At 47.9% G+C, this 23,625-nt stretch overlaps 1 protein-coding gene across 5 annotated transcripts in view; it reads left to right on the top strand.

Moving 5' to 3' along the window:
- Window positions 1–23,625, top strand: part of GOLGA4 (golgin A4) — a 246,749-nt gene that overhangs the window by 66,011 nt on the left and 157,113 nt on the right. For all 5 annotated transcript variants that reach the window (XM_075315051.1, XM_075315054.1, XM_075315052.1 and 2 more), the window contains 6 exons: window positions 964–1,020; window positions 4,385–4,483; window positions 15,380–15,503; window positions 15,731–15,918; window positions 22,298–22,381; window positions 22,919–23,066. In XM_075315051.1, coding sequence (XP_075171166.1) covers window positions 964–1,020; window positions 4,385–4,483; window positions 15,380–15,503; window positions 15,731–15,918; window positions 22,298–22,381; window positions 22,919–23,066 — 700 coding nt within the window. The remainder of the gene's footprint in view (window positions 1–963; window positions 1,021–4,384; window positions 4,484–15,379; window positions 15,504–15,730; window positions 15,919–22,297; window positions 22,382–22,918; window positions 23,067–23,625) is intronic.

Raw genomic sequence — 23,625 nt, 5'->3', positions numbered from 1 at the left:
CTTCTTCAAAGCAACGGCTTAAATCACCCATCTGCTTTGAAATCTGCACCTGGGAGAGCCCTTACTGATGCAGTATAACTACCTTATGTCTTGTTGCTGTTCTCAGTCTTAACATGGTGTTGTGAAACTGTCTTCCACACGCCCACCTTTTAGGAATAGCAGGTTGCCTGCGCTGCTGATGATTCCAGTGACCAGTTAAGATGGTTTTTTTGTCAATTGGTTTCAAAGTCTGTCTTCTTGTACATATGATTGCCCAGAAGAAGAAGACAGTAGACTTTGAAACACATTGATAATAAACCACATAAAAGATAATTCAATCTTGTGGACTGGTTCCTTTAATTGTCAGCAGGGCAGGTAACCCCCTACACCATTGTCACACAGGGACTAACAATTTGTGGGTCTGCAGCAGCTGTTTTTTTTTTTTTTGTTTTTTTTTTTTAGCTAATACAATGGTTGTGTCTTACACAACTCCATCAGGAGAACAATTCTTATACCCCATTTCCCTCATCCTTCTCGGATAAGATCCTATTGCGCCTTATGTTTTCTCTCCCACATTTTCTAGAATTTCATCTTTGTAGCAGAGTTTTCTTCCTCACCCAGTTGTAAGCCTCCTACACAACTGTTTGTTAATGCCTGTTTCTATCTACATATGAAAATTCTAATCATTATCACGTTTAGAAGAATTGATTACTCAAACGATTATAATACTACAAGATCCCTGTGCCAAGGTACCTTGAAAAATTGATTCTGTGTTGAAGGCAAATGGTGGTCACACCAAATCACCAAACACACCAAAACATTTTTATTTTTCAAAGCAATCTTATTGTGTGGCAATTTGACCATACCTGAGTAAACTTCTGCACAGTACTGTATAAAGCCAGATTAAGACCTGAAAGTAAGAATACACAATTTCTGTTTCCTTCACATTACTTATATTTCTTTTTTTTTTCTTACTCTTCTTAGTCAATTTTGAGTCAGAGCCAGGATAAAGCATTAAGGAGGATTGGAGAACTGCGTGAGGTAAGTCTTAATACATCTCTCTACACCAATGGTGTGAATATGGTGCAAGACTCAAAAAAACATAACTATACAATAGGATAAAGAGTTGCACACAAGTCACAAAGTACATGGGAATGATGAAAAGCAAAACTGCTATGGGAATACTAAACTGAAAAATACAATGAACTATCTGAAAAAGGGTAAAAACATGACAAATGGGATATGCATAACTGCTATGAATAATTGGAATATAAGAGATGTTTAGCCATTGTAATGATCAATGCAAAAGAGACCTAAACCAATGCCAAGGTAATCTCTATTTTTGGGGTCCCTAGCCTATGTGTAACCTCACCTGCAGTTAAAAAAACTTGCTCTGTATGGGAAGCAAAGGACCAAGCTATATATGTGAAGTGAAACAAAGGCTGTGGATGGGGCAAGGTTCTCAGACAAAAAGTGCATACTAACTAAAGAATGTATGTCTGGAACACCAATGGTGTGAACATGGTGCAAGTCTCAAAAAACATAACTATACAATAGGATAAAGAGTGTTTTACCATTTGTGTCACAGAAAAAAAATCCATGCCTCCCTTTTTTATTTATTTATTTTTAGGCAGAAAGAATGGACAGCATGTGGATTACACTTGCATGACTCATATCTGTAAATTCTATCCATGATTTTGTAACTCGCTCATTCACTTGAATTGACAAGCTTCATCTGCAAATCAGATAAAATATTGACATCTCTCCCTACCCATGTCCTACAAGAAAAACTCTGTTCACAAACAAGACTTGTGAACTGGGTCAGTGACTTGTGATGTAATCTGTCAGTAAAAATCAGACATGTGAATTGGGCCTAGGAATTTCATAGTTTTTTGTTTTTGTTTTTTTTTTTTATCCAGTAATAAAATGCACTCCTCAGTACTGAAATTATAACACAAGGAAAACTTGTAATGTTCTGAAAATTACAGGATGGGTTAAACATTTTAATCATAACATGATGGACACAATCAAAACATCTTGATTTGTTAGTTTTCGGCATGAGCGCCATGAGTAGATGTCATTGATCACGTAGTCTCATCACATGGGATGAATAGCATGTAGTGATCTCTTCTGTACGGCAAGTGAAGTTAAACGTCACAAATCTAAGACATTTGTCTACACAAACAATCAGATGGTGTTTGCATGACAGGACTACCAGCCAGATATCCAACTACACATGTGCTAATGACCTCACCGTCACTCCAAAGGCCGTCATGTTGCAGAACAAGATGGCAATGGAGCCTGGAATGGAGGTCAATCCTTTTTGCAATGAGTCTCGCCTTTATTTTGGAGACCAAGTAGACAAGGTCACAAAGTGACTTTAACGTGAGAACGTGAAAGTGTTTCAAGTCATTTTGCATCATGACAATGCCATGCCTCATATTTCTGTTACTACTGTGAGCAGCCTGAGTGGCATTAACATACTACCATGGCCCACATCTGGGACATCATTAGTGGGCAAATGCAAAGGGAGCTGCCACCGCCAAATCACTCCTCAGGCAACCATTAATAATGTCTTGTGAGTGAATGTATTTCTGCACATGCCGCTCATAGTGAACAGATCCAGATGTTTGGAAAATGTTGTTTTCCTTTTTGTCATCATATTAACATGTCATAGAATCATAGAATAGTAGAGTTGGAATGGACCTCCTGGGCCATCTAGTCCAACCCCCTGCTCAAAGCAGGATTCACTAAATCGTCCCAGACAGCTGTCCGTCCAACCTCTTTTTAAAGACTTCCATTGAAGGATAACTCACCACCTCTTGTTGCAGCCTGTTCCACTCGTTGATCACCCTCACTGTTAAGTATTTTCTAATATCTAATTTGTGTCTCCTCCCCATTAGTTTTATCCCATTGCTTCTAGTCTTTCCTTGTGAAAATTAGAATAAAACTGATCCTTCTACAGTGTGACAGCCTTTAAGATGTTTGTAACTATAAATACATACAGTTGCACTCTGAAAAAGTAAAAAATGTTCAAGGGAAAATATGGCACTGCATTACTGCAAAAGAGAGATATTTAGTTTATGCATTGGCCAATGCATGTAAGCCCGGAAACCAACGGCAAGGTATATCTCTGTAATCCGGGAAGCTAACTTAAATGCCATTATCTAGGTTAAAAACATCCGTATCTGGGCAAAATGCCACTATTTGGACTACAAACCTCCATGTATAGGCAGCTAGGCTCCTGCTATAATGGTTATAAACACAACCAGGTCTTAGGGTGGAGTGCTCAGTCAGAAAAAGACTAGAAATATCAAAAAACTGACCCGCACATCCAACAAATGTGAACAGGTGCTAACTGAAAACATGCTTACATGCATTGGCCAATACATAAACTAAATATCTCTCTTTTGCAGTAATGCAGTGCCATATTTTCCCTTGTACATTTTTTACTTTTTCAGAGTGCAACTGTATGTATTTATAGTTACTATGTTTTTTCAGTTAGCACCTGTTCACATTTGTTGGATGAGCGGGTCAGTTTTTTGATATTTAAGATATTTGTAGACAGCTATTAGGTCTCCTCTCAGTCTTCTCTTTTGCAAGCTAAACAATCCTAAATCCTGTAACCGTTCCTCATAGGACATGGTTTGCAGACCAGTCACCAGTCACCACTCTTCTCTGATATTGCTCCAGTTTGTTGATGTCTTTTTTTAAAATGTGGTGCCCAGAACTGGACACAATATTCCAGATGAGGGCTAACCAAAGAGGAGTAAAGGGGGATAATGATCTAGAATGTATGCTTCTGTTAATACATCCTAGAATGGTGTTTGCCTTTTTTGCTGCTGCATAACACTGTTGACTCATGTTCAGTCTGTGATCTATTAGTATACCTAAATCTTTTTCACACATGCTGTTGGATAGCTCTATCCCTCCCATGCTGTATATGCTCTTTTCATTATTCTTGCCAAGATGTATGACTTTGCTTTTCTTCCTGTTAAAAACCATTCTATTAGTTGCTGCCCACTGTTCCAGCTTGTTTAGATCTTGTTGAATCCTCTCTCTCTCTCTCTTCTCTAGTATTAGCTATTCCTCCTAGCTTTGTGTCATCAGCGAATTTAATCAGTTTACCCTTAATTCCTTCATCTAAATCATTGCTAAAGATGTTGAACAATCCATCCTGTAATTTGCACAACTTTTCCTTGTTGGTATTGTAGTTTCTAATATTTACTTATCGTCCTTTATCAGGCAGAACATGTGGCTAATCGGCAAGTGATGTTAAGCTAATGGGAGCCCCTGACTTTGATTAGCCCATTGGAAAATGCCTTTTAAAAAATGATTTACATGGCACTAATTGAAAGTCGAAGTGCTTCACAATAACGCTTTCCATGTTGGTAATTCCCCATAGGAACTTCAGATGGATCAGCAGGCCAAGAAACATCTGCAGGAAGAATTTGATGCATCTCTTGAAGAGAAAGACCAGTTTATTAGTGTTCTACAAACTCAGGTAATCTCTTACTCAGGCCGGGAACCTGTCCATTCCTCAATAATGTGTATAATTTACCCTTAATTGATTTTGCAACTATTTGTTACTGGTATTAACAAAATGAAATGCATGTTTACATATGGTAATTCATCAATATTGCAGTGAAATAGTGATCGTAGGCACAGGACATAGGTAATCTGAATTGGTCCCTTAGTTGTAAGACCATCAATCTGTTGCATATAAACACATCCATCCGTAGATCTTACAACAATCATTATTGAATTATGAATTTTAACAAAACTAAGCCTGAATCTCATACTGCATTACACACTGATTCAGGTTATAGGATGGCAGCTGCCGAGAGTCGATGACCATGGACTGTTAGGCTATGTTCACACACTGCGTTTTTTACCTGCGTTTTTGGTCCGTTTTTGCTGCAGAAATTTCTTGAGAAATTCTTGTAACCTTTCTGCAGACATTCCCCAGCAAAACCTATGGCAAAAAAATTAGCTGTGCGCACACTGCGTTTTTTTCTTAAGAAAATTATTTCAGTAGATTTTCTTAAGAAAAAGAATGAGCATGTCACTTCTTTCTTTATCGTTCCTATGGGAGACCCAGACCATGGGTGTATTGCTTCTGCCTCCGGAGGACACACAAAGTACTACACTCAAACGTGTAGCTCCTCCCTCCTAGCATATACACCCCCTGCTAGCCAGTCCTAGCCAGTTCAATGCTTTGTGTTTCAGGAGGATCACACATACATGCATTCTCTGATTTTTGATTTTTGATTTTTTTTTGGATCAAAGATTTGGAAGAAAAGCGGGTCCAGTCTGGACTCCCGGCATGTCCCTTCTCACCCCACTGTGTCGGCGGTGCTGTTAAGGTTGATTTTCCAAGGCTGGAGCCTTCTCATGCCGCGCTCCTTCACCATCCCCTGGGGCTCTGGCTTGAAGTGGGAGCCATCTCGGTTCTCACTGCTTTGCAGGAGACCGGTCTCCATCCGCAGCCCTTTTCAGGACCCTGTCGGACGGAGCGATCACCCCCCAGGGACCTGGCACCTGCGTCTCCAAGCTAAGTACATGAGACGTTATTACCACAGAAAGTGGTCTTTCCAGGGGTCCTTTATACTTTATTTTTTGGGGAGAGTGTGTTTTATGTTTGTGTTAACATTTCCGGCCGGTTCTCCAGTTTTCACTGGAGAACCGCGCCGATGGTGCCTGCACGCCGGCCGCGTGTTTAAATCTAGGCCCCGGCTTCGCCTGAGGCCTAGTTTCGGTTTCCACTGCCTCTGCATGTCAGTCATGCAGAGGGACAATGTGGCTCCGCCCAGCGGCTGTGCAGCACAAGGAACGGACACTCCTCACTGAGGAAGGATTCCCTCCCCTGTCTGCCTCGTTTTCCGCTCTCAGAGTAGGCCCCGCCCCCTCTCCTCGCTCCGGTCGCCATTTTCTCAGCGTTCTCTGTGCCTGCATAGGCACAGAGATTCCACATTGTGACAAGTGGGGGTCTGGGCTGAGGGACTGGAGGGCACAGAAGTTAAATCGATCGGAGGCAGAAGCCTGGCAGCCACAACCTCCGGTTTGTGCAGCTGCTTATTTTACTGTTTATATACTCTGCTGGGGGCCATTCTGGACAGAGCCCCCACCTCTGCAGCATGTCTCACATCAGAGCAAGGCTGCAAGGCTGTTTTTAATATGCACTGCATGTAGACTCGTACTGCCTGTACTGAGCACATAAACACAGTGGTCCCTCAGCTTGGAGGCTCAGCAGTGGTCCCTCCAGCTGCGCCGGCTTAGGTGGCTGACCCCCGGTTTGGGTAGAATCCGCTCTTTCCAGGGGACGGCTGTCCCGGACTCTGCTGAGCATGCATTAGCCCCCTTCTCAGGGTGCTTTCTGCTGCTACAGCTCGCTCAGCAAAGCTCACAGAGGACTCTCCTTCTGGTCTCAGACCCCGTCCTCCTAACATGGAGACGCAGGGTCCCCTGTCCTCCCCGTCCCGCAGCTCTGATTACGAGCTGACTCACTGGACGAGGAGGATGTCTCTACCAGGGGCTCGGACGCTACTTTATGTACCATTGATCTGTCCGAAGGTGACGCAGATGCTAATGATTGGATTGCGTCCATTATACTTGTACTGGACCTCCATCCGCCTGTATCAGGGGAGCATTCCCCGCTGGCAGAAAGGCATCAGTATACCTTAAACAGAACAAGGAGTGTGTTCCTTAACCACTCCAGTTTTCAGCCCACTGTGTCCAGGCCCACAGCCTGTCCTGTCAGACCCCAAAGCGGGGTTCTGATGACTGTTTCCCCCTCCCACCAGAGGTGGTCAAGGAGTGAGCTCATTCGCCAAGGGTGGTCCCTCCGGTGTCTAGACTTTCAGCCCGGATAGTTGTATCAGTGGCTGACGGCACTTCTATAAGGATCCCAATGTACATTAATTTTATACTGGACCTCAATCCGCCGGAGTCACCTTGCCTAAGAGAACAAAAAGTGTGTTCCTTAACCACTCCAGTTTTCAGGCCACTGTGACCAAGCCCAGAGTCTGCTCTGACAGACGCTTCCCATGAAGTGTGGTTCTGATGACTGTTTTCCTTTTCCACCAGTGGTGGTCTAGGAGTGGGCTCATTCACCAAAGGTGGCTCAGCCTGGACCGTTATATCATAGCTGATGGCTCCTCACTTAAGGTTTTGCTGTCCGCCAGGTTGTCCTTCTGGCCAAATCTGTATGGGGGCGGCAGGAGCTTCGTTCTCCTCAGCTTTACAGCAGTGCGGGCTTTTGTAGCCTTCTCTGCTTCTCTAGAGGAGATGCATTCCCTCACAGGGACTCTATGCCCGAAATGGTTGCCTGAACTTCCAGACTTCAGTCTTTTCATCCTACGCCATGTCTGCCATGCTGGAGACTCTCACCGCACTGCGGTGGCCTCGGCTAATTTCCTCGCTATCCGCAGGCTCCTGTGGCTTCGGAAGTGGAAGGCAGATGCTTCTATAGAAGTTCCTGGCTGGGCTCCCTTTTAGGGACCAGTCTATTCGGAGACAACTGGATGAAATTAAGGAAGCTCTTGGCGGGAAGTGTTCTTCCATGCCACAAACCTAAACCAGGAAACCTGTCCAGGGCAGGAATCAGTTGAGGTTTCGTTCTTTTCGTTCCTCCATCTGATCGTTTCTCTAAGCCCTCGGCCTCGTCCACTAGCTCGGCCAAGGATCATAAACCCAAATGGCGCTCGAAGCCGCGTATTCAGAAACCGCGGGAGATGCTGCCACTAAGTCAGCTTCCTCCGGGCTATCTAGCCACGCCAACAACGTCCTTGGTCGGTGGCAGGCTCTCCCACTTGGCGACGTATGGTTTTAACACGTCTCCGTTCAGTGGGTGCGGGATTACATCTCCCATGGCTACGGGATAGAATTCTATCCACCCGCCAAACAGATTTTTTCTGTCAACTCCCCCCTGCTCCAAGGCCGCCGCCTTCTCACAGGCCGTGGCATTCTTGCAGGCCAATGGAGTAATTGTACCGGTTCCCGACTGGGAACGGTTCTGAGATTTTTGCTTAAATCTATTCCTAGTCCCCGAAGAGGGCGGTGCCTTCCGACCTGGATCTCAAGCTTTTCAAGCATGTTCAGGTGTGGCGTTTTCACATGGAGTCTCGGTCTTGTTCCGTGTGTTTTTCACCGGATCAATCAATAACCCAAGGAGATTCCCTAGCATCCATCGACATCAGAGGTGCCTATCTGCATGTGCCAATCGCAGTTTCACACCAGCGTTGGCTACGTTTTGCAATCGGAGTGGTCCAATTCGTGGCTCTTCCCTTGGGGTTAGCCACGGCCCCTCGAGTATTCTCAAGGTTGTGGCAGCTGTGATTAGGGTCCTGCACCTCTAGGGATTGGCAGTGATCTTTTGCCCTGGACGGCCTTCTTGTCGGGGCTTCATCCAGTGCAGACTCTTAGCAGAGTGCCTCGCTCACTCTCGCCACTCTAACCAATTCGGGTGGCTTGTCATTCTGTCCAAGTCCACTCTGACTTCGAACCAGAAGTTCACGTACCCAGGGACGCAATTCGAGACTCTGTCGGCACTTGTGAAGCTGCCCTTAGTCAAACAGTAGTCCCTCCGCTGGCGGTCGACGTCGTTCCATCAGGCAGATGGTGGCGTCAATGGAAGCGATTCCCTTGCCCTGTTTCTCCTGCGTCCTCTGAGGCTGGATATTTTCCGCTGTACAAGCGAACTTCCTCCTTCCACGGGGTGGTGGCTTCGCACAGACCAGGGGCTCTTTTCAGTGGTGGCTTCGGCCACCCTGTCTCAGGGATGCTCCTTCCTGACCCCGTCCCGGGTGATCCTCACCAGGATGCTAGTCTATCCGACTGGGGAGCAGTATATCTCCACCGTGGAGCGCAGGGCGCTTGGACTCTGTCCGAATCAGCCCTCTGGATCAATGTGCTGGAAATCAGAGCTGTGTTTCTAGCTCTCTAAGCCTTTCACCATCTGTTGGCGGCTAGGCACATTTGAGTCCAGTCAGTCACCGTGACAGCGTTTACCTACATCAACTTCCAGGGCGGGACACTCAGCCGCCTGGCAATGTTGGAGGCTCAACGCATTCTTCAGTGGACGAAGGACTCCTAGTCCACCATATCCGCAGCCCACATCCCAGACGTGAAATCCATCAGGCAGATTATCTCAGCTGTCCAACCGTGGTCCACGATCCTCAGGTTTTGCGGCAGACGCACTGGTTCATGTTTGGTCCCAGCTTCGTCTCTCTTACGTGTTTCACCCTCTAGCTCTTGCCCAGAGTTCTGCGCAAGATCAGTAAGGAGGGCCGTCGGGTCATTCTCATACTGCCAGACTGACCCAGGCAAGCGTGGTACCCTGACCGGCTCCATCTGTCCGTAGTGTTGCCATGGCATCTTCCGGACCGTCCAGACCTTCTCTCAAAAGGTCCGTTTTTTCCGCCAGAATTCTGGACTCTCAGATTGACGGCGTGGCTCTTGAGTCCTGGATCTTGACGACTTCTGGTATCCCTCCTGAAGTCATCTCCACTATGACTCGAGCTCCAAAGTGTCCTTTGGCCTTTTGGCCTTGCCGACCCTCCTGTCCCTTCTACAGTCCGGTCTACAGCAAGGACTATCCCTCATTAAGGGACAGGTCTCGGCTCTGTCAGTGTGTGCCAGCGGCGTATCGTCAGGCTGGCTCTGGTGCGCTCCTTCAAGGGCGCATCTCACATCATTCCGCCTTACCGGCGGCCTATGGAGCCCTGGGACCTTAATCCGGTCCTCACGGTTTCCGGAAACCCCCCTTTGAGCCTCTTAGGGAGGTTTCTTTGTTTCGTCTTTCACAGAAAGTGGTCTTTCTAGTGGCCATAATTTCCCTCAAGAGAGTCTCTGTTTTGGCTGCACTCTCTTCGGAGTCACCCCCTTTTTTTTTTTTTGGTTTTTCATCAAGACAAGGTGGTCTCCGTCCGACTCCGGACTTTCTCCCTAAGGTGGTTGCTGCTTCCACCTTAACCGGGGCATTTTCCCTGCCTTCCTTTTGTCCGGCTCCTGTTCATCGCTTTGAAAAAGCGTTGCATATCCTGGATCTGGTGCGGGCGCTCCGGATCTATGTGTCTTGCACCACTGTTATTAGGCGGTGCACCTCTCTCTGGTGCTGACCACTAGTCAGCGTAGCGGTCTCTCGGCGTCTAAGCCGACCCTGGTTCGTGGCTTGGGTCGGCCATTTCCGATGCCTACCAGTGTACTCAAGTGCCTTCCCCGCCGGGGATCAGGGCACACTTGACCAAAGCTGTCGGTGCCTCTTGGGCTTTCAGGCACCAGGCTACGGCTCAGCAGGTCTGTCAGACTGCCACTCGGATTAGTCTGCATACTTTTCGAAGCACTACCCAATGCATGCTCATGCTTCGGCAGACGCGGGCCCTGGCAGACGCATCTTTCAGGCGGCTGTCGCCCATTTGTGAAGTTAGGTTTCGCCTGCTTCTCAGTTTGTCTGTTTATTCCCACCCATGGACTGCTTTAGAACGTCCCATGGTCTGGGTCTCCCATAGGAACGATTAAGAAAAAGAGAATTTTGTTACTTACCGTTGTGACGGGAGTGTACAAGAGAGCAAAGGATGGACGAGGCCGAGGAACGATCCAACAGGTTTATTCACAAGAACACTGGAACAGCACACGATAAGTCCACGTAAAACAGATTCGGGGGCCCTTCCCGACAATCCTCGGACCGGATTACAAAGCAATCGTCCTTACAGTAGTCCAAAGAGTTCCACACAATCCCACGGGCTGCCACACAGGCCTAGCTCCGTCCGTGTCCACAGCCACACAGGCTGGAGCTCCTGCTCCCTTCAAGTTTCAGCTCACTCTGACTGAATCTCCCAGGTAAGCAGAGTTTACACTAGTTGGACTCTAGGCCCACCTCCCCCTACTCCCAGGGATGGAAGTGCCTCAAGAGGATATAACCTTGCATTTTAGGGGGTGATTACCTACAACAATAGAAATGTACACAGAAGTAGTTCAAATAAGACAATGAACCCAGCTTGAAATAGGAATCTGTACAGCATATACAGTGAGAGGGTAAATTACATCTTCACAATCCCTCCCCCTCCCAACTTGTGTACGTACTAGGGACCTCTACAGGTCACTGGTTAAGTACACACAGGCAGAGCGTTACTTACATGTGGCTTCATGCAGCCACGAATTGGCATCGTAGCTCTCCCACATCATTGCCCAGGAGAACAGCTGCAGGCAGACCACCCATCACCCCAACCACGCATCGCCTGACCCCAAAACCAAAGTTCAGATCCACAGTGGCTGTGGGAATAGTCCTCCATTGTCCACCAGCCAGTTCAATAACAATCCCAGGTCCTCTATGGATTGCCTCAGGCCGAACCACTCGGGGATCAGCCAGTGTGAGGAAAGCACCCGAGTCACAAAATCCAACAAGTCTCTGTCCATCCAGCACAACCTCCTGCAAGTGCTTACCTCGATGAGCAGAAGTCGTCATAACTGCGGGTCGCACCCCGTAAACTCCTGGTGGTGCAACATGGGGGGCTGAGTCACTAGGCCAGTCCTCACATAACGGTGCCAAATCTTCCTCCATGGCACTGGGCTGTAAATAATTAACAATCCGATTGGGTGCAGGATCAGTCCTCATTTGAACAGCTGGGCAGGAGACTTGCCGATGCCCTGGCTGTCCACATTGATAGCATCTGAGCTGGGTCTCCCTCCATCCAAGGCGTCCTCTTGGGTAAGGGGTAGGGGAACTTGGAGGCCGGCTCCCACCTGAAGGTGCTGTAGGGGTTTGAGGATTATTCCTCCATGGCCTGGCTGGGCATGAGGCCTGCAAATGCCCGGGATGCCTACAAACATAACACCTGTGCTCTGTTACTTCCTCTCCCCGGCGTATTCCAGAAAGTGCAGTAGAAGCAACTGGAGGCACATTAACACGGGTATCAACATGTGGTGGCTTAGAGGAACGGGGAACAATGGGGACAGAATAACTGGGGGCATCCGGTGTTGTGGAGCTGTTAGGCGTCTCTCCATCCTCCAACAGAACCCTCCACTGAGGCTTGATGGTGAGAGCCTCATCAGCGAGAGCAGCAGCTTCCTCCACTGTCGCTGGTTTTCTCTCACGCACCCATTCCCGGATCTCAGCGGGGCACTGGGCAAAGAATTGTTCTTTTAGGATGACCTGCAGGAAGGTCTCCCAAGATAAGGCCTCCTCTGCCTCCAGCCAGCGATTACATATTTGTTTGAGTCTATGAGCATATATCTTAAAAGACACTTCCCCATCACAGGCTAAAGCACGGAACTGAGTCCTGTAAGTGTCTGGGGTCACAGCATAATGTTTTAGAATAGTCTGTTTAATCTCCGCATACTCACAGTTCCACCGAGGGTCCATAGCTCTATAGGCTTCAGCAGCTCCCCCCTCTAGGAGCCCAACCAGATGCCGGACACGCTCCCTGTCCGGGACTTCCATTAATCGACACTGATGCTCAAAGTCCTGGAAGAAGCCCTCAATGTCGCCTGCAGCCTCATTAAACGGCTTAAAGTCTTTGCGGGACACCCTGGGAAGTTCCCTTATGATGGGTGCTGGGGTTACAGTCTGTCTGGAACCTCTCGCGGCTTCCACAGCGAGCTCCTTATCCAGCAGTGCCATCTCCTCCATCCTGCGCTCCTTCTCTTCAGCTCCACGCATGGCCTCCCTCTTATCTTCTATGGTGGCCTCATCTCCAAGCAGTGCCATCTTTTCCTTGTACCACACAATCCATTGACTTTTTTGGGTATTTACCTCCAGCTCCCGTCTTTCCTCCCTTTGCTGTGAGGATCCTTCCTCCACGTCATTTTGCGAGCAGACTCCTTCTAGCGCCTCAATCAGCTGCTCCTTGGAGAGTCCTTTGAAACGAACTCCTACTTCACGGGCCTTTGATTGCAGGCTCCCCAAAGTCCAGGTCTTGTACTCTGCAGTGCTGGTTCCTGATGTTGAGCCATTGTCCTCCATTCCTTCTGCTCTGATCCCAGCGCTGCCAACCAGTTTGTGACGGGAGTGTACAAGAGAGCAAAGGATGGACGAGGCCGAGGAACGATCCAACAGGTTTATTCACAAGAACACTGGAACAGCACACGATAAGTCCACGTAAAACAGATTCGGGGGCCCTTCCCGACAATCCTCGGACCGGATTACAAAGCAATCGTCCTTACAGTAGTCCAAAGAGTTCCACACAATCCCACGGGCCGCCACACAGGCCTAGCTCCGTCCGTGTCCACAGCCACACAGGCTGGAGCTCCTGCTCCCTTCAAGTTTCAGCTCACTCTGACTGAATCTCCCAGGTAAGCAGAGTTTACACTAGTTGGACTCTAGGCCCACCTCCCCCTACTCCCAGGGATGGAAGTGCCTCAAGAGGATATAACCTTGCATTTTAGGGGGTGATTACCTACAACAATAGAAATGTACACAGAAGTAGTTCAAATAAGACAATGAACCCAGCTTGAAATAGGAATCTGTACAGCATATACAGTGAGAGGGTAAATTACATCTTCACAACCGTAAACTCTTTTTCTTATAGTTCCGACATGGGAGACCCAGCACCCTCCCTATTGCCTGTTGGCAGGTTTCTTGTTCCGTGTGTCTTCACCGGCTGTTGTTGTTGTAGACAGAGGTTCCGGTTGTTCCGGGTTTTACTCTGTCTCTACTTGTGGGTGGATGTCCTCCTTCAGCTTTTGCACTAAACTGGCTAGGACTGGCTAGCAGGGGGTGTATATGCTAGGAGGGAGGAGCTACACGTTTGAGTGTAGTACTTTGTGTGTCCTCCGGAGGCAGAAGCAATACACCCATGGTCTGGGTCTCCCATGTCGGAACTATAAGAAAAAGAATTTACGGTAAGTAACAAAATTCTCTTTTTTCTGCAGCTAACTGCGTTATTTGCCATAGATAATTGGCACAATAACGCAGGGAGCAACCAGCGGTAAAAATGCACCGAAAACGCACCGAAAGCGCGGCACAAGCGCAGGTGTGTTTTTGGTGCGTTTTTTAACGCAGGTGCACTAATCCTTCACTCTTAAGAAATTTCTTAAGAAAAATCATTTTTCTAGTGTGAACATAGCCTTAATCTGCCCCAGCACTTAAAATGCTTGGCTGAGTATGTGTTTGTAAATTAGTAAGATGGTTCTTCGTTATGAATTTATACAAATGAGAAGCTGGGAGTATAGGCTATATGGTGTCTTGTCTGCAGCTTATACAAGATAAGCCATAAGTGTATGATGTATGCAGGTCTCGTATTGATTTTGAGAACTGGACCTTCTTGTGCACGGCTGTGAGAAAGTTGGCTGCTCGTGCATGGCGGATTTGTGTGGGAGTTGCAAATATAGCTGAGCCCATTTATTTGGCAGTTGTGAATATGCCATAAATGTACACAATGGGATTAATACATTCTGCAGCCAGCAGAATATATAGTGTGTAGAAAACAAGCTATACAACATTTTTAATGAGCTCTTATTGTAAAATTGCTTTTACCCTAAAACACATGTGTTTCAGAGAGCATTCTCAAGTTTTAAAGTTCTCCCCTATGCTTGTGACTTCTCGACTGCTGAGCCCCACACTGATCCAAAGAATGGTGGCTCTTCAGAGTGAATGGAGCATAGGTCAATCGTGCACTGCCGCTCCAGTCTTATTGGAGGGCTGAACACCAGCTGAGCACAGCACTCTGCCATCTATAGTTTCATTAAGAATGAATGGAGCAGCTGTGCGCGTGATCGTTTACTGGCCCATTCATATTCTTCAGAGCCCCAGTTTTGGGATCGGTGGAGATCCCCAGCAATAAGGAAGTGATAGTAAATCCATGGGATAGGAAATCATTTCCAAACTTGAGAATAACTCTAAGTTAAATGCTCAATGATGTCAATACTCTGTAATTATTGGGTACTATTATAATAGCCGTTGGTACTTGGTAGAACGGTCTCTCAAGTCTGTTGAAATCATCTATAATCTAACGCTCAACATGTGAAAAGCTGTATATCTATATTACAGACCGCAAACATCAGCGGTATTTTGCCACGGGGCCAGATCCGGTACAAATGCGTTTCAGCTCAATTCACCGCCAATAGAGTCGGGGAGGGATGCGGGCACATGTGGTAGCATGTGACGCACGCAACCACATCCCGCCGCAACTCCTTTAGAGGTGAATTGAGCTGAAACGCATTTGTACCGGATCCGGCCCTGCGGCAAAATACTGCTGATGTGAGCGGTGCCTTAGTGAGGATGCAGTCACACATTAGCACTACAGCTCGGGGCTGGAGAAGACAAGTGTCAGGAAGGCTTTCTTGATTACACTAGGATCTGGTCTTATTTTCGACTTTCTGCGCACACAGCTTTTATTCAGAACTGTATTCCAGCTATAAGACCGCAGCAGAAGATGTGACCCTATGTTTTTACTTTGTTTAGGTAACTTTACTTAAACAGCGGCTTGGTAAAGGACAAGAGCAGCCAGAGACATCAGTCACTTCATCTGAGCCTGAAAATCAGAACACCGGACAGGAAGGAGAAGCCGACAGCTCCCCCACACCGGGTAATTTCACAAGCATTAAATGTACCAAAAATATGTATACAGAATGCAGGACTGAGCGGGGAACACACATAGCACTTTGTTTATATAGACGTAGTATGTAAAATGCGCATATAAAAATTGTATGTTTTACTGTGATTCCTTCTGTTCATACTGACAATATTCATATAGTCAGTGTTAATGTTCATTGTTTGTTAGTTCTATTTATTTTTCTTTCTTTCCTTTTTGAGATGGAAGTGGTGAAGATGCAAATACACTTGATGCTCTGCAAGTAAGAGTGAAACGCCAAGAGAACCTCCTTCAGAGATGTAAAGAAATGATCCGGTCACATAAAGAAAAGTCTGCTCAGCTAAGCAGTGAGAAAGAAGCTCTGCAAAATCAGCTAGAAGAGAGGCTCCAAGAGCTTGAAAAAGTGAAGGTAAATGTGGCCATATATTTGGGTTATGTCCTATTTTTCAGAAATTAGAAATTTTGTTTCAGCCTACACCTCCGCATACGTGCTTCGAGCATTCACCGTAGTCCTAAAAAGCACCCCTTCCCTCACTCCACATAAAGACAAGTAGCCTGACACTGGAAAGCTTCCTTTTCAGCAAGAGGAGAGTATGAAAGTTGGCCATAAACCTGCAATGGCTGTTGATTTCAATACTCTTTCAGCCAACAGCTCCCATCTTTTAACCCCTGACTAACATCCGCTGTACATGTACGGCGCAAGTCGCTAGCGGGTGTTATGGAGCCAGCTCATAGGGTGATCTCCACTCCTTACATGACAGGTAATAGCTGTTTGCTACTGCCAGGACATGCCTCTTAACAATTATGGTTGGTGGCCAACTCCGCCTGCGATTGTTAATCTGTTAAATGCTAGTGTCAATTTCTACCAGCAGCATTACCAGTGTGCCAGTACGAGGACGTATCATCCTATATGCCTATTGGTGCTCCCAGCACGTGATCGCAGGGCACCGATAGGTTGCTTTGACTGCCAGGGATCTGTTGAAGACCTTTGTGCTTGTCTTTATGGTCTTCAAAAGAGATATTTTTACTTGCTGTATATAGTACAATCGATCATATAATCACAGGTTCAAATCCCCTAAGGGGAAAGTGGAATTTTTTTTTTTAAATCTAAAAAAGAAATACAGCAAAGTTAAAATCATTACCCATTTCCGTCACTAAACATAAAGATAAAAAAAACAAACACGTGGGATCGACAGTTTCGTAAAGTGTTTTCAGATCTATTAAAATACAAATGAAAATTTCCAAAATTCGTAAACACTAGAGAAGGGTGAGGACTAAAATCCCCAGGTGCTTGTTACTCGAGCCAAGCATATCAGACGCTCTGAAAGGGCTCAACTCGTGTAATGAGTATAATAGAAGTCACTGATTGGATAGTTCAGCTCTCTGCCCACATACAGCCGGCCATAAGCAGAGCATTTCCAGAGGGAGGGTGGGCAGGATTTTTTTTCCCCCACACTACATCAAAACATGCTTTTTTTTTATCACCTGGGAGAGCCAGTCAGACACTGCAAATAGCTTGCACTGGTGTGCCGGTTCCCATCATTTAGTGAAGGGAGCTGACATCCAGGCACTAAGAGTGCCCAAGCACCCCCGATGCTTGATCCAATATCGAGCAGTGACAAGCACGCACACTCATCTCTAGTAAACAAAAAAAAAAAGTAAAACCAATAACAAACCCAAATTACATTTTTTGGGGTCACCGCAATACAACAAAACTGCTTTTCTTTGTCGCTCCATTGGGAGACCTAGACAATTGGGTGTATAGCTTCTGCCTCCGGAGGCCACACAAAGTATTACACTTTAAAAAGTGTAAAGCCCCTCCCCTTCTGCCTATACACCCCCCGTGTATCACGGGCTCCTCAGTTCTTATGCTTTGTGCGAAGGAGGCACACATGCACGCATAGCTCCACATTTTAGTCAGCAGCAGCTGCTGACTATTTCGGATGGAAGAAAAGAGGGCCCATACTAGGGCCCCCAGCATGCTCCCTTCTCACCCCACTCTGCTCGGCGGTGTTGGTAAGGTTGAGGTACCCATTGCGGGTACGGAGGCTGGAGCCCACATGCTGTTTTCCTTCCCCATCCCCTTAGGGCTCTGGGTGAAGTGGGATCCTAATCGGTCTCCAGGCACTGAGACCGTGCTCCATCCACAGCCCCTGGGGATTCTGCTGGACAAGTAGCCGAGTATCGTCAGGGACAAGGCCCTGCTACTTTGAGGTACTCTGTGTCCCCGTGGGGACCGCGCACAGACACACTGCAGCACTCCTGGGTGTGTTAGTGCGCCGGGGACGGCAGCGCTGACCGCGCTTGTGCCATCACACACTGCAGCATGGCTGGGTGTGTTAGTTTATTGGGGACTACCGCGCTGACCGCCGCTGCCATTTTTACACTGCAGCGCGGCTGGGACTGTTAGTGCGCCGGGGACTTCCGCGCCGACCGCGCTTATACGCCGGCCGCGCTTATAACTTTAGTCCCCGGCTTTTGCGGCCTAGTCTCACTTTTTCCCGCCCCCAGGCCTGCCAGTCAGGGGAAGGGCGGCACGCTGCATAGGACGTCAGCGCTGAGGGCTGGAGCATGCTTTGCATCCTCCACCCCCCTCACTGAGCACAGTGGGACGCCAGATTCCCGCACTTTTTCTAGGGCACGCCCACGGCCCCCTCCTCTCCACAGGACGCCGGCAGCCATTCCTGTCAGCTTTTCTGATGCTGGAGAGGGGAGACAAGCTCTGGGAGACCCAGGCAGGGATTCTGGTGATCACACAACCGCTTTGAGCGGGCGGTAAGCAGCACCTGAGGTGCTGACCCCACTAGTGCCGAAGTGTACATATATATTTATATGCTTGTATGCTATACATTACACTGTACGGTCGCAATATTGATTTTTGGCTATATACCCTCCTGGATTGCTCAGAGGAGACAACAGCATGTCGTCCGCAAAAAGCAAGGGTGCCAATGCACAGGCTTACTATGCTGCCTGTACCGCATGTACGGCTAGACTACCGGCAGGTTACACCGACCCTCATTGTGTGCAATGCTCGGTCCCTGTGGCACTTACTCAGCCGGAGCCTCTGCTAATGGTGGCCCAGGGAGAACCACCTGTTAACACTGTCCAGGTGACGGGGACGGAGTTTGCAGTCTTTGCTGATAGACTTTCTGAGACTATGGCTAGGATACTAGAAACCTTGCAGTCCAGACCGGTATCTCAGACCATGGGCACTGTTGAATCATTGCACCCTGGTCCCCCTCAGTTGTAACAACAATGTGCTCCCGGGGTGTCTCATAGATCCCAGGGTGAGGGCTCTGACACGGACCGCAGTCCCAGACCGCCTAAGCGAGCTCGCTGGGAGCTTCCCTCGACATCATCACATTGTTCAGGGTCCCAGCGGGAGGACTCTCTGTATGATGAAGCGGAGATAGCTGATCAGGATTCTGATCCTGAGACCGCTCTCAACCTGGATACACCTGATGGTGACGCCATAGTGAATGTTCTTATAGCGTCCATCAATCAAATGTTGGATATTTCTCCCTCAGCTCCTCCAGTTGAGGAGTCAGCTTCTCAGCAGGAGAAATTCCGTTTCAGGTATCCCAAGCGTACATTGAGTACGTTTCTGGACCACTCTGACTTCAGGGAGGCAGTCCAGAAACACCGAGCTTGCCCAGATAAGCGTCTCTCCAAACGCCTTAAGGATACACGTTATCCCTTCCCCCCTGACGTGGTCAAGGGCTGGGCTCAGTGTCCCATGGTGGATCCTCCAATCTCCAGGCTGGCGGCTAGATCCATAGTTGCAGTGGAATATGGGGCTTCACTCAAAGATGCCACTGACAGACAGATGGAGCTCTGGTTGAAATCCATCTATGAAGCTATCGGCGCGTCGTTTGCTCCAGCATTCGCAGCCGTATGGGCACTCCAAGCTATCTCAGCTGCTCAGGCGCAAATTGACGCAGTCACACGTACGTCTGTTCCGCAAGTGACGTCCTTAACCTCTCAGACGTCGGCATTTGCGTCCTACGCCATTAATGCTATCCTGGACTCTGCGAGCCGTACGGCGGTTGCATCCGCCAATTCGGTGGTAATACGCAGAGCCTTGTGGCTACGGGAATGGAAGGCAGATTCTGCTTCCAAAAAGTGCTTAACCAGTTTGCCATTTTCTGGCGACCGCTTGTTTGGTGAGCGATTGGATGAAATCCTTAAACAATCCTAGGGAAAGGACTAATCCTTACCCCAGCCCAAACCAAACAAACCCCAACAGAGGAGGGGACAGTCGAGGTTTCGGTCCTTTCGGGCCGCGGGCAGGTCCCAATTCTCCTCGTCCAAAAGCCCTCAGAAGGATCAGAGGAACTCAGATTCATGGCGGTCTCAGTACACCTGGCTGCCACAGGTCAAAGACCGTTGGGTGAGAGACATTCTGTCTCACGGTTACAGGATAGAGTTCAGCTCTCGTCCTCCGACTCGATTCTTCAGAACCTCTTCGCCCCCCTAGCGAGCCGATGCTCTTCGGCAGGCGGTGTGCACTCTGAAGGCAGAGGGAGTGGTGGTCCCGGTTCCTTTTCAGCATCAGGGTCACGGGTTTTACTCCAACTTGTTTGTGGTTCCAAAAAAGGACGGGTCCTGTTCTGGACCTAAAACTGCTCAACAAGCACGTGAAAACCAGGCGGTTCCGGATGGAATCCCTCCGCTCCGTCATCGCCTCAATGTCCCAAGGAGATTCCTTAGCATCGATCGACATCAAAGATGCTTATCTCCACGTGCCGATTGCTCCAGAGCACCAGCGTTTTCTGCGCTTCGTCATAGGAGACGAACACCTTCAGTTCGTGGCACTGCCTTTCGGCCTGGCGACAGCCCCACGGGTCTTCACCAAGGTCATGGCAACAGTAGTAGCAGTCCTGCACTCTCAGGGAAACTCTGTGATCCCTTACTTAGACGATCTGCTTGTCAAGGCACCCTCTCAAGAGGCATGCCAACACAGCCTGAATGTTGCTCTGGAGACTCTCCAGAGTTTCGGGTGGATCATCAACTTTCCAATGTCAAATCTGACACCGGCCCAATCGCTGACATATCTTGGCATGGAGTTTCATACCCTCTCAGCGATAGTGAAGCTTCCGCTGAACAAGCAGCGTTCACTACAGACGGGGGTGCAATCTCTCCTTCAAGGCCAGGCACACCCCTTGAGGCGCCTCATGCACTTACTAGGGAAGATGGTGGCAGCAATGGAGGCAGTCCCTTTCGCGCAGTTTCATCTGCGTCCACTTCAATGGGACATTCTCCGCAAATGGGACAGGAAGTCGACGTCCCTCGACAGGAACGTCTCCCCTTCTCAGGCAGCCAAAGAGTCTCTTCGGTGGTGGCTTCTCCCCACTTCATTGTCGAAGGGAAAATCCTTCCTGCCCCCATCCTGGGTGGTGGTCACGACGGACGCGAGTCCGTCGGGGTGGGGAGCAGTCTTTCTCCACCACAGGGCTCAGGGTACTTGGACTCAGACAGAGTCCTCCCTGCAGATCAATGTTCTGGAGATAAGGGCAGTGTATCTTGCCCTAAAGGCTTTCCAGCCGTGGCTGGAAGGCAAGCAGATCCGAATTCAGTCGGACAACTCCACAGCGGTGGCATACATCAACCACCAAGGCGGAACACGCAGTCGGCAAGCCTTCCAGGAAGTCCGGCGGATTCTGATGTGGGTGGAAGCCACGGCCTCCACCATATCCGCAGTTCACATCCCGGGCGTAGAAAACTGGGAAGCAGACTTTCTCAGTCGCCAGGGCATGGACGCAGGGGAATGGTCCCTTCACCCGGACGTGTTTCAGGAGATCTGTTGCCGCTGGGGGATGCCGGACGTCGTCCTAATGGCGTCCCGGCACAACAACAAGGTCCCGGCATTCATGGCACGGTCTCACGATCACAGAGCTCTGGCGGCAGACGCCTTAGTTCAGGATTGGTCGCAGTTTCAAATCCCTTATGTGTTTCCTCCTCTGGCACTGTTGCCCAGAGTGTTACGCAAGATCAGGTCCGACTGCCGCCGCGCCATCCTTGTCGCTCCAGACTGGCCGAGGAGGTCGTGGTACCCGGATCTGTGGCATCTCACGGTGGGCCAACCGTGGGCACTACCAGACCGACCAGACTTACTGTCTCAAGGGCCGTTTTTCCATCTGAATTCTGCGGCCCTCAACCTGACTGTATGGCCATTGAGTCCTGGATCCTAGCGTCTTCAGGGTTATCTCAAGAGGTCATTGCCACTATGAGACGGGCCAGGAAACCAACATCGGCCAAGATCTACCACAGGACGTGGAAGATATTCTTATCCTGGTGCTCTGATCAGGGTTTTACTCCCTGGCCGTTTGCCTTGCCCAATTTACGGTAAGTAAACAAAATTCCCTTCTTAAAAGCAATCAAACTGTCAAATTTTATTCCAAAATGGAATCAATGAAAATGTTTCTCCCCACAAAAAAAAAGCCATCCCACAGCTCCATCGATCAAAAATTGAGAACATTTCAGGTCTTGAAAAAATGGTGACAAAAGAAAAAAAAATTCTTCAAAGTTTTTTTTGTTTTTTTTCCCCCACCACTAAAATAGTATCACTGTTATACTGATGAGAGTCAAATTGCAAGGTCATTTTTACCACATGGTGTATGCTGTAAAAACAGTTCAGTAAAAATCGAATTGCAGGGGTTTTTTTTCCCACAATTTCATCGCACCTGGAATTTTTTTTCCTAGTTTCCCAGTACACTGTGGTAAAAACAAAGGTGTATTTCAAGAAGGGAAAACGGTCATTGTCATATGTATTGTGCATTAAATTCCAGGAAATTCACACCAGTGAGAAGACCAAGCTGATCACCCAGCTAAGGGATGCCAAGAATATGGTGGAGCAGCTGGAACAAGATAAGGTAGATATCTGTCTCGGATGGATCTCAGCAGCCCTTCTGTTACCACACTGACAGCTCATCATGCCTAGTATAGATGGGCCTCGCATGTAGTCTTGGTTTATCTTTATTAAGCTGTCATCTATTCTGCTGATTGCAGCAGTTAGAGAATAAAGACCAGTAGCTGGTACTGGTGATGCTGCAGGTTGTTTTATTTATTTATTTAGAAAAATGGAAAGCAGTAGGGGTAAAACAATGTGTTGGCATACAGCGTCTTTGTGGTGCAGCTGTATCATACCCTGTTTTGTGCAATATGCGACTCATACAAGGGAATACAAGACATACAAACCTGTATTGATAAACTACTGAAGCTAACGATTCCATCCGTTATTGCCAATCCAGTGATTTGACTTTATTAAATCATCCAGTTTTGTTGAATCACTGATATTACCAATATTTTGCCAGACTTGAGGACAAAACAAATGTATTTGTATGTTCGTGCTTTTCTTTTTTTTCCCCCGCAGCTTTTCATTTCATATGCCATTTATTGGTCTTGTCCAGGGAATGGTCATAGCAGAGACTAAGAGGCAGATGCACGAGACTCTAATGATGAAGGAAGAAGAGGTTTCTCAGCTTCGTACACGGGTCAAACAGTTAACTACAAAATGTGAACAGCTACAAGAACAGAAAGAGAAATCGGAAAGAGCTGGTAAGTGTGGGATCTTAAACATTTCATGTCCTTTTTATGGCATGTTTTCCAATGACAAGTCATCGTTCTATTTAAGCTGGCGTTTTCCTGGATGTATTTAAGCCATCGGGACCTTTTATGAACAGACATGAGTAATGAATCACCTCTTAGTGACCACCAATACAACTTAAGGCTATGTGCGCACGTTGCGTAAATACATGCAGTTACGCTGCGCTTTGTAGCGCAGCGTAACTGCATGCGTCCTGCATCCCCTGCACAGTCTATGGAGATTGTGCAGGGGCCGTGCGCATGTGGCGTCTTAGAGCGCAGCGCTTCGGCTGGTGCCCGAAGTGCTGCGTTCTAAGAAGTGACATGTCACTTCTTCCGTGCGCTTTGCCGGCAGCTCCTGCTCTGTCTATGGCAGGAGCTGCAGGCAGAGCGAATGGAATCGGCTTTTTTTTTCTCTACGGACATTTTCTGCAGCGATTTGAAGCGCACGTGTGCTCTTCAGATCGCTGCAGAAATTTCTGCAGGGCTAGTACGCAACGTGGCGCACAAAGCCTAAAACTGACCTGAGATA

The sequence above is a fragment of the Anomaloglossus baeobatrachus genome, chromosome 6, assembly GCF_048569485.1.
Source record: "Anomaloglossus baeobatrachus isolate aAnoBae1 chromosome 6, aAnoBae1.hap1, whole genome shotgun sequence".
Classification (NCBI taxonomy): domain Eukaryota; kingdom Metazoa; phylum Chordata; class Amphibia; order Anura; family Aromobatidae; genus Anomaloglossus; species Anomaloglossus baeobatrachus.
The sequence above is the reverse complement of the archived record's forward strand: the minus strand, read 5'-3'. Positions and strand labels throughout refer to the sequence as shown.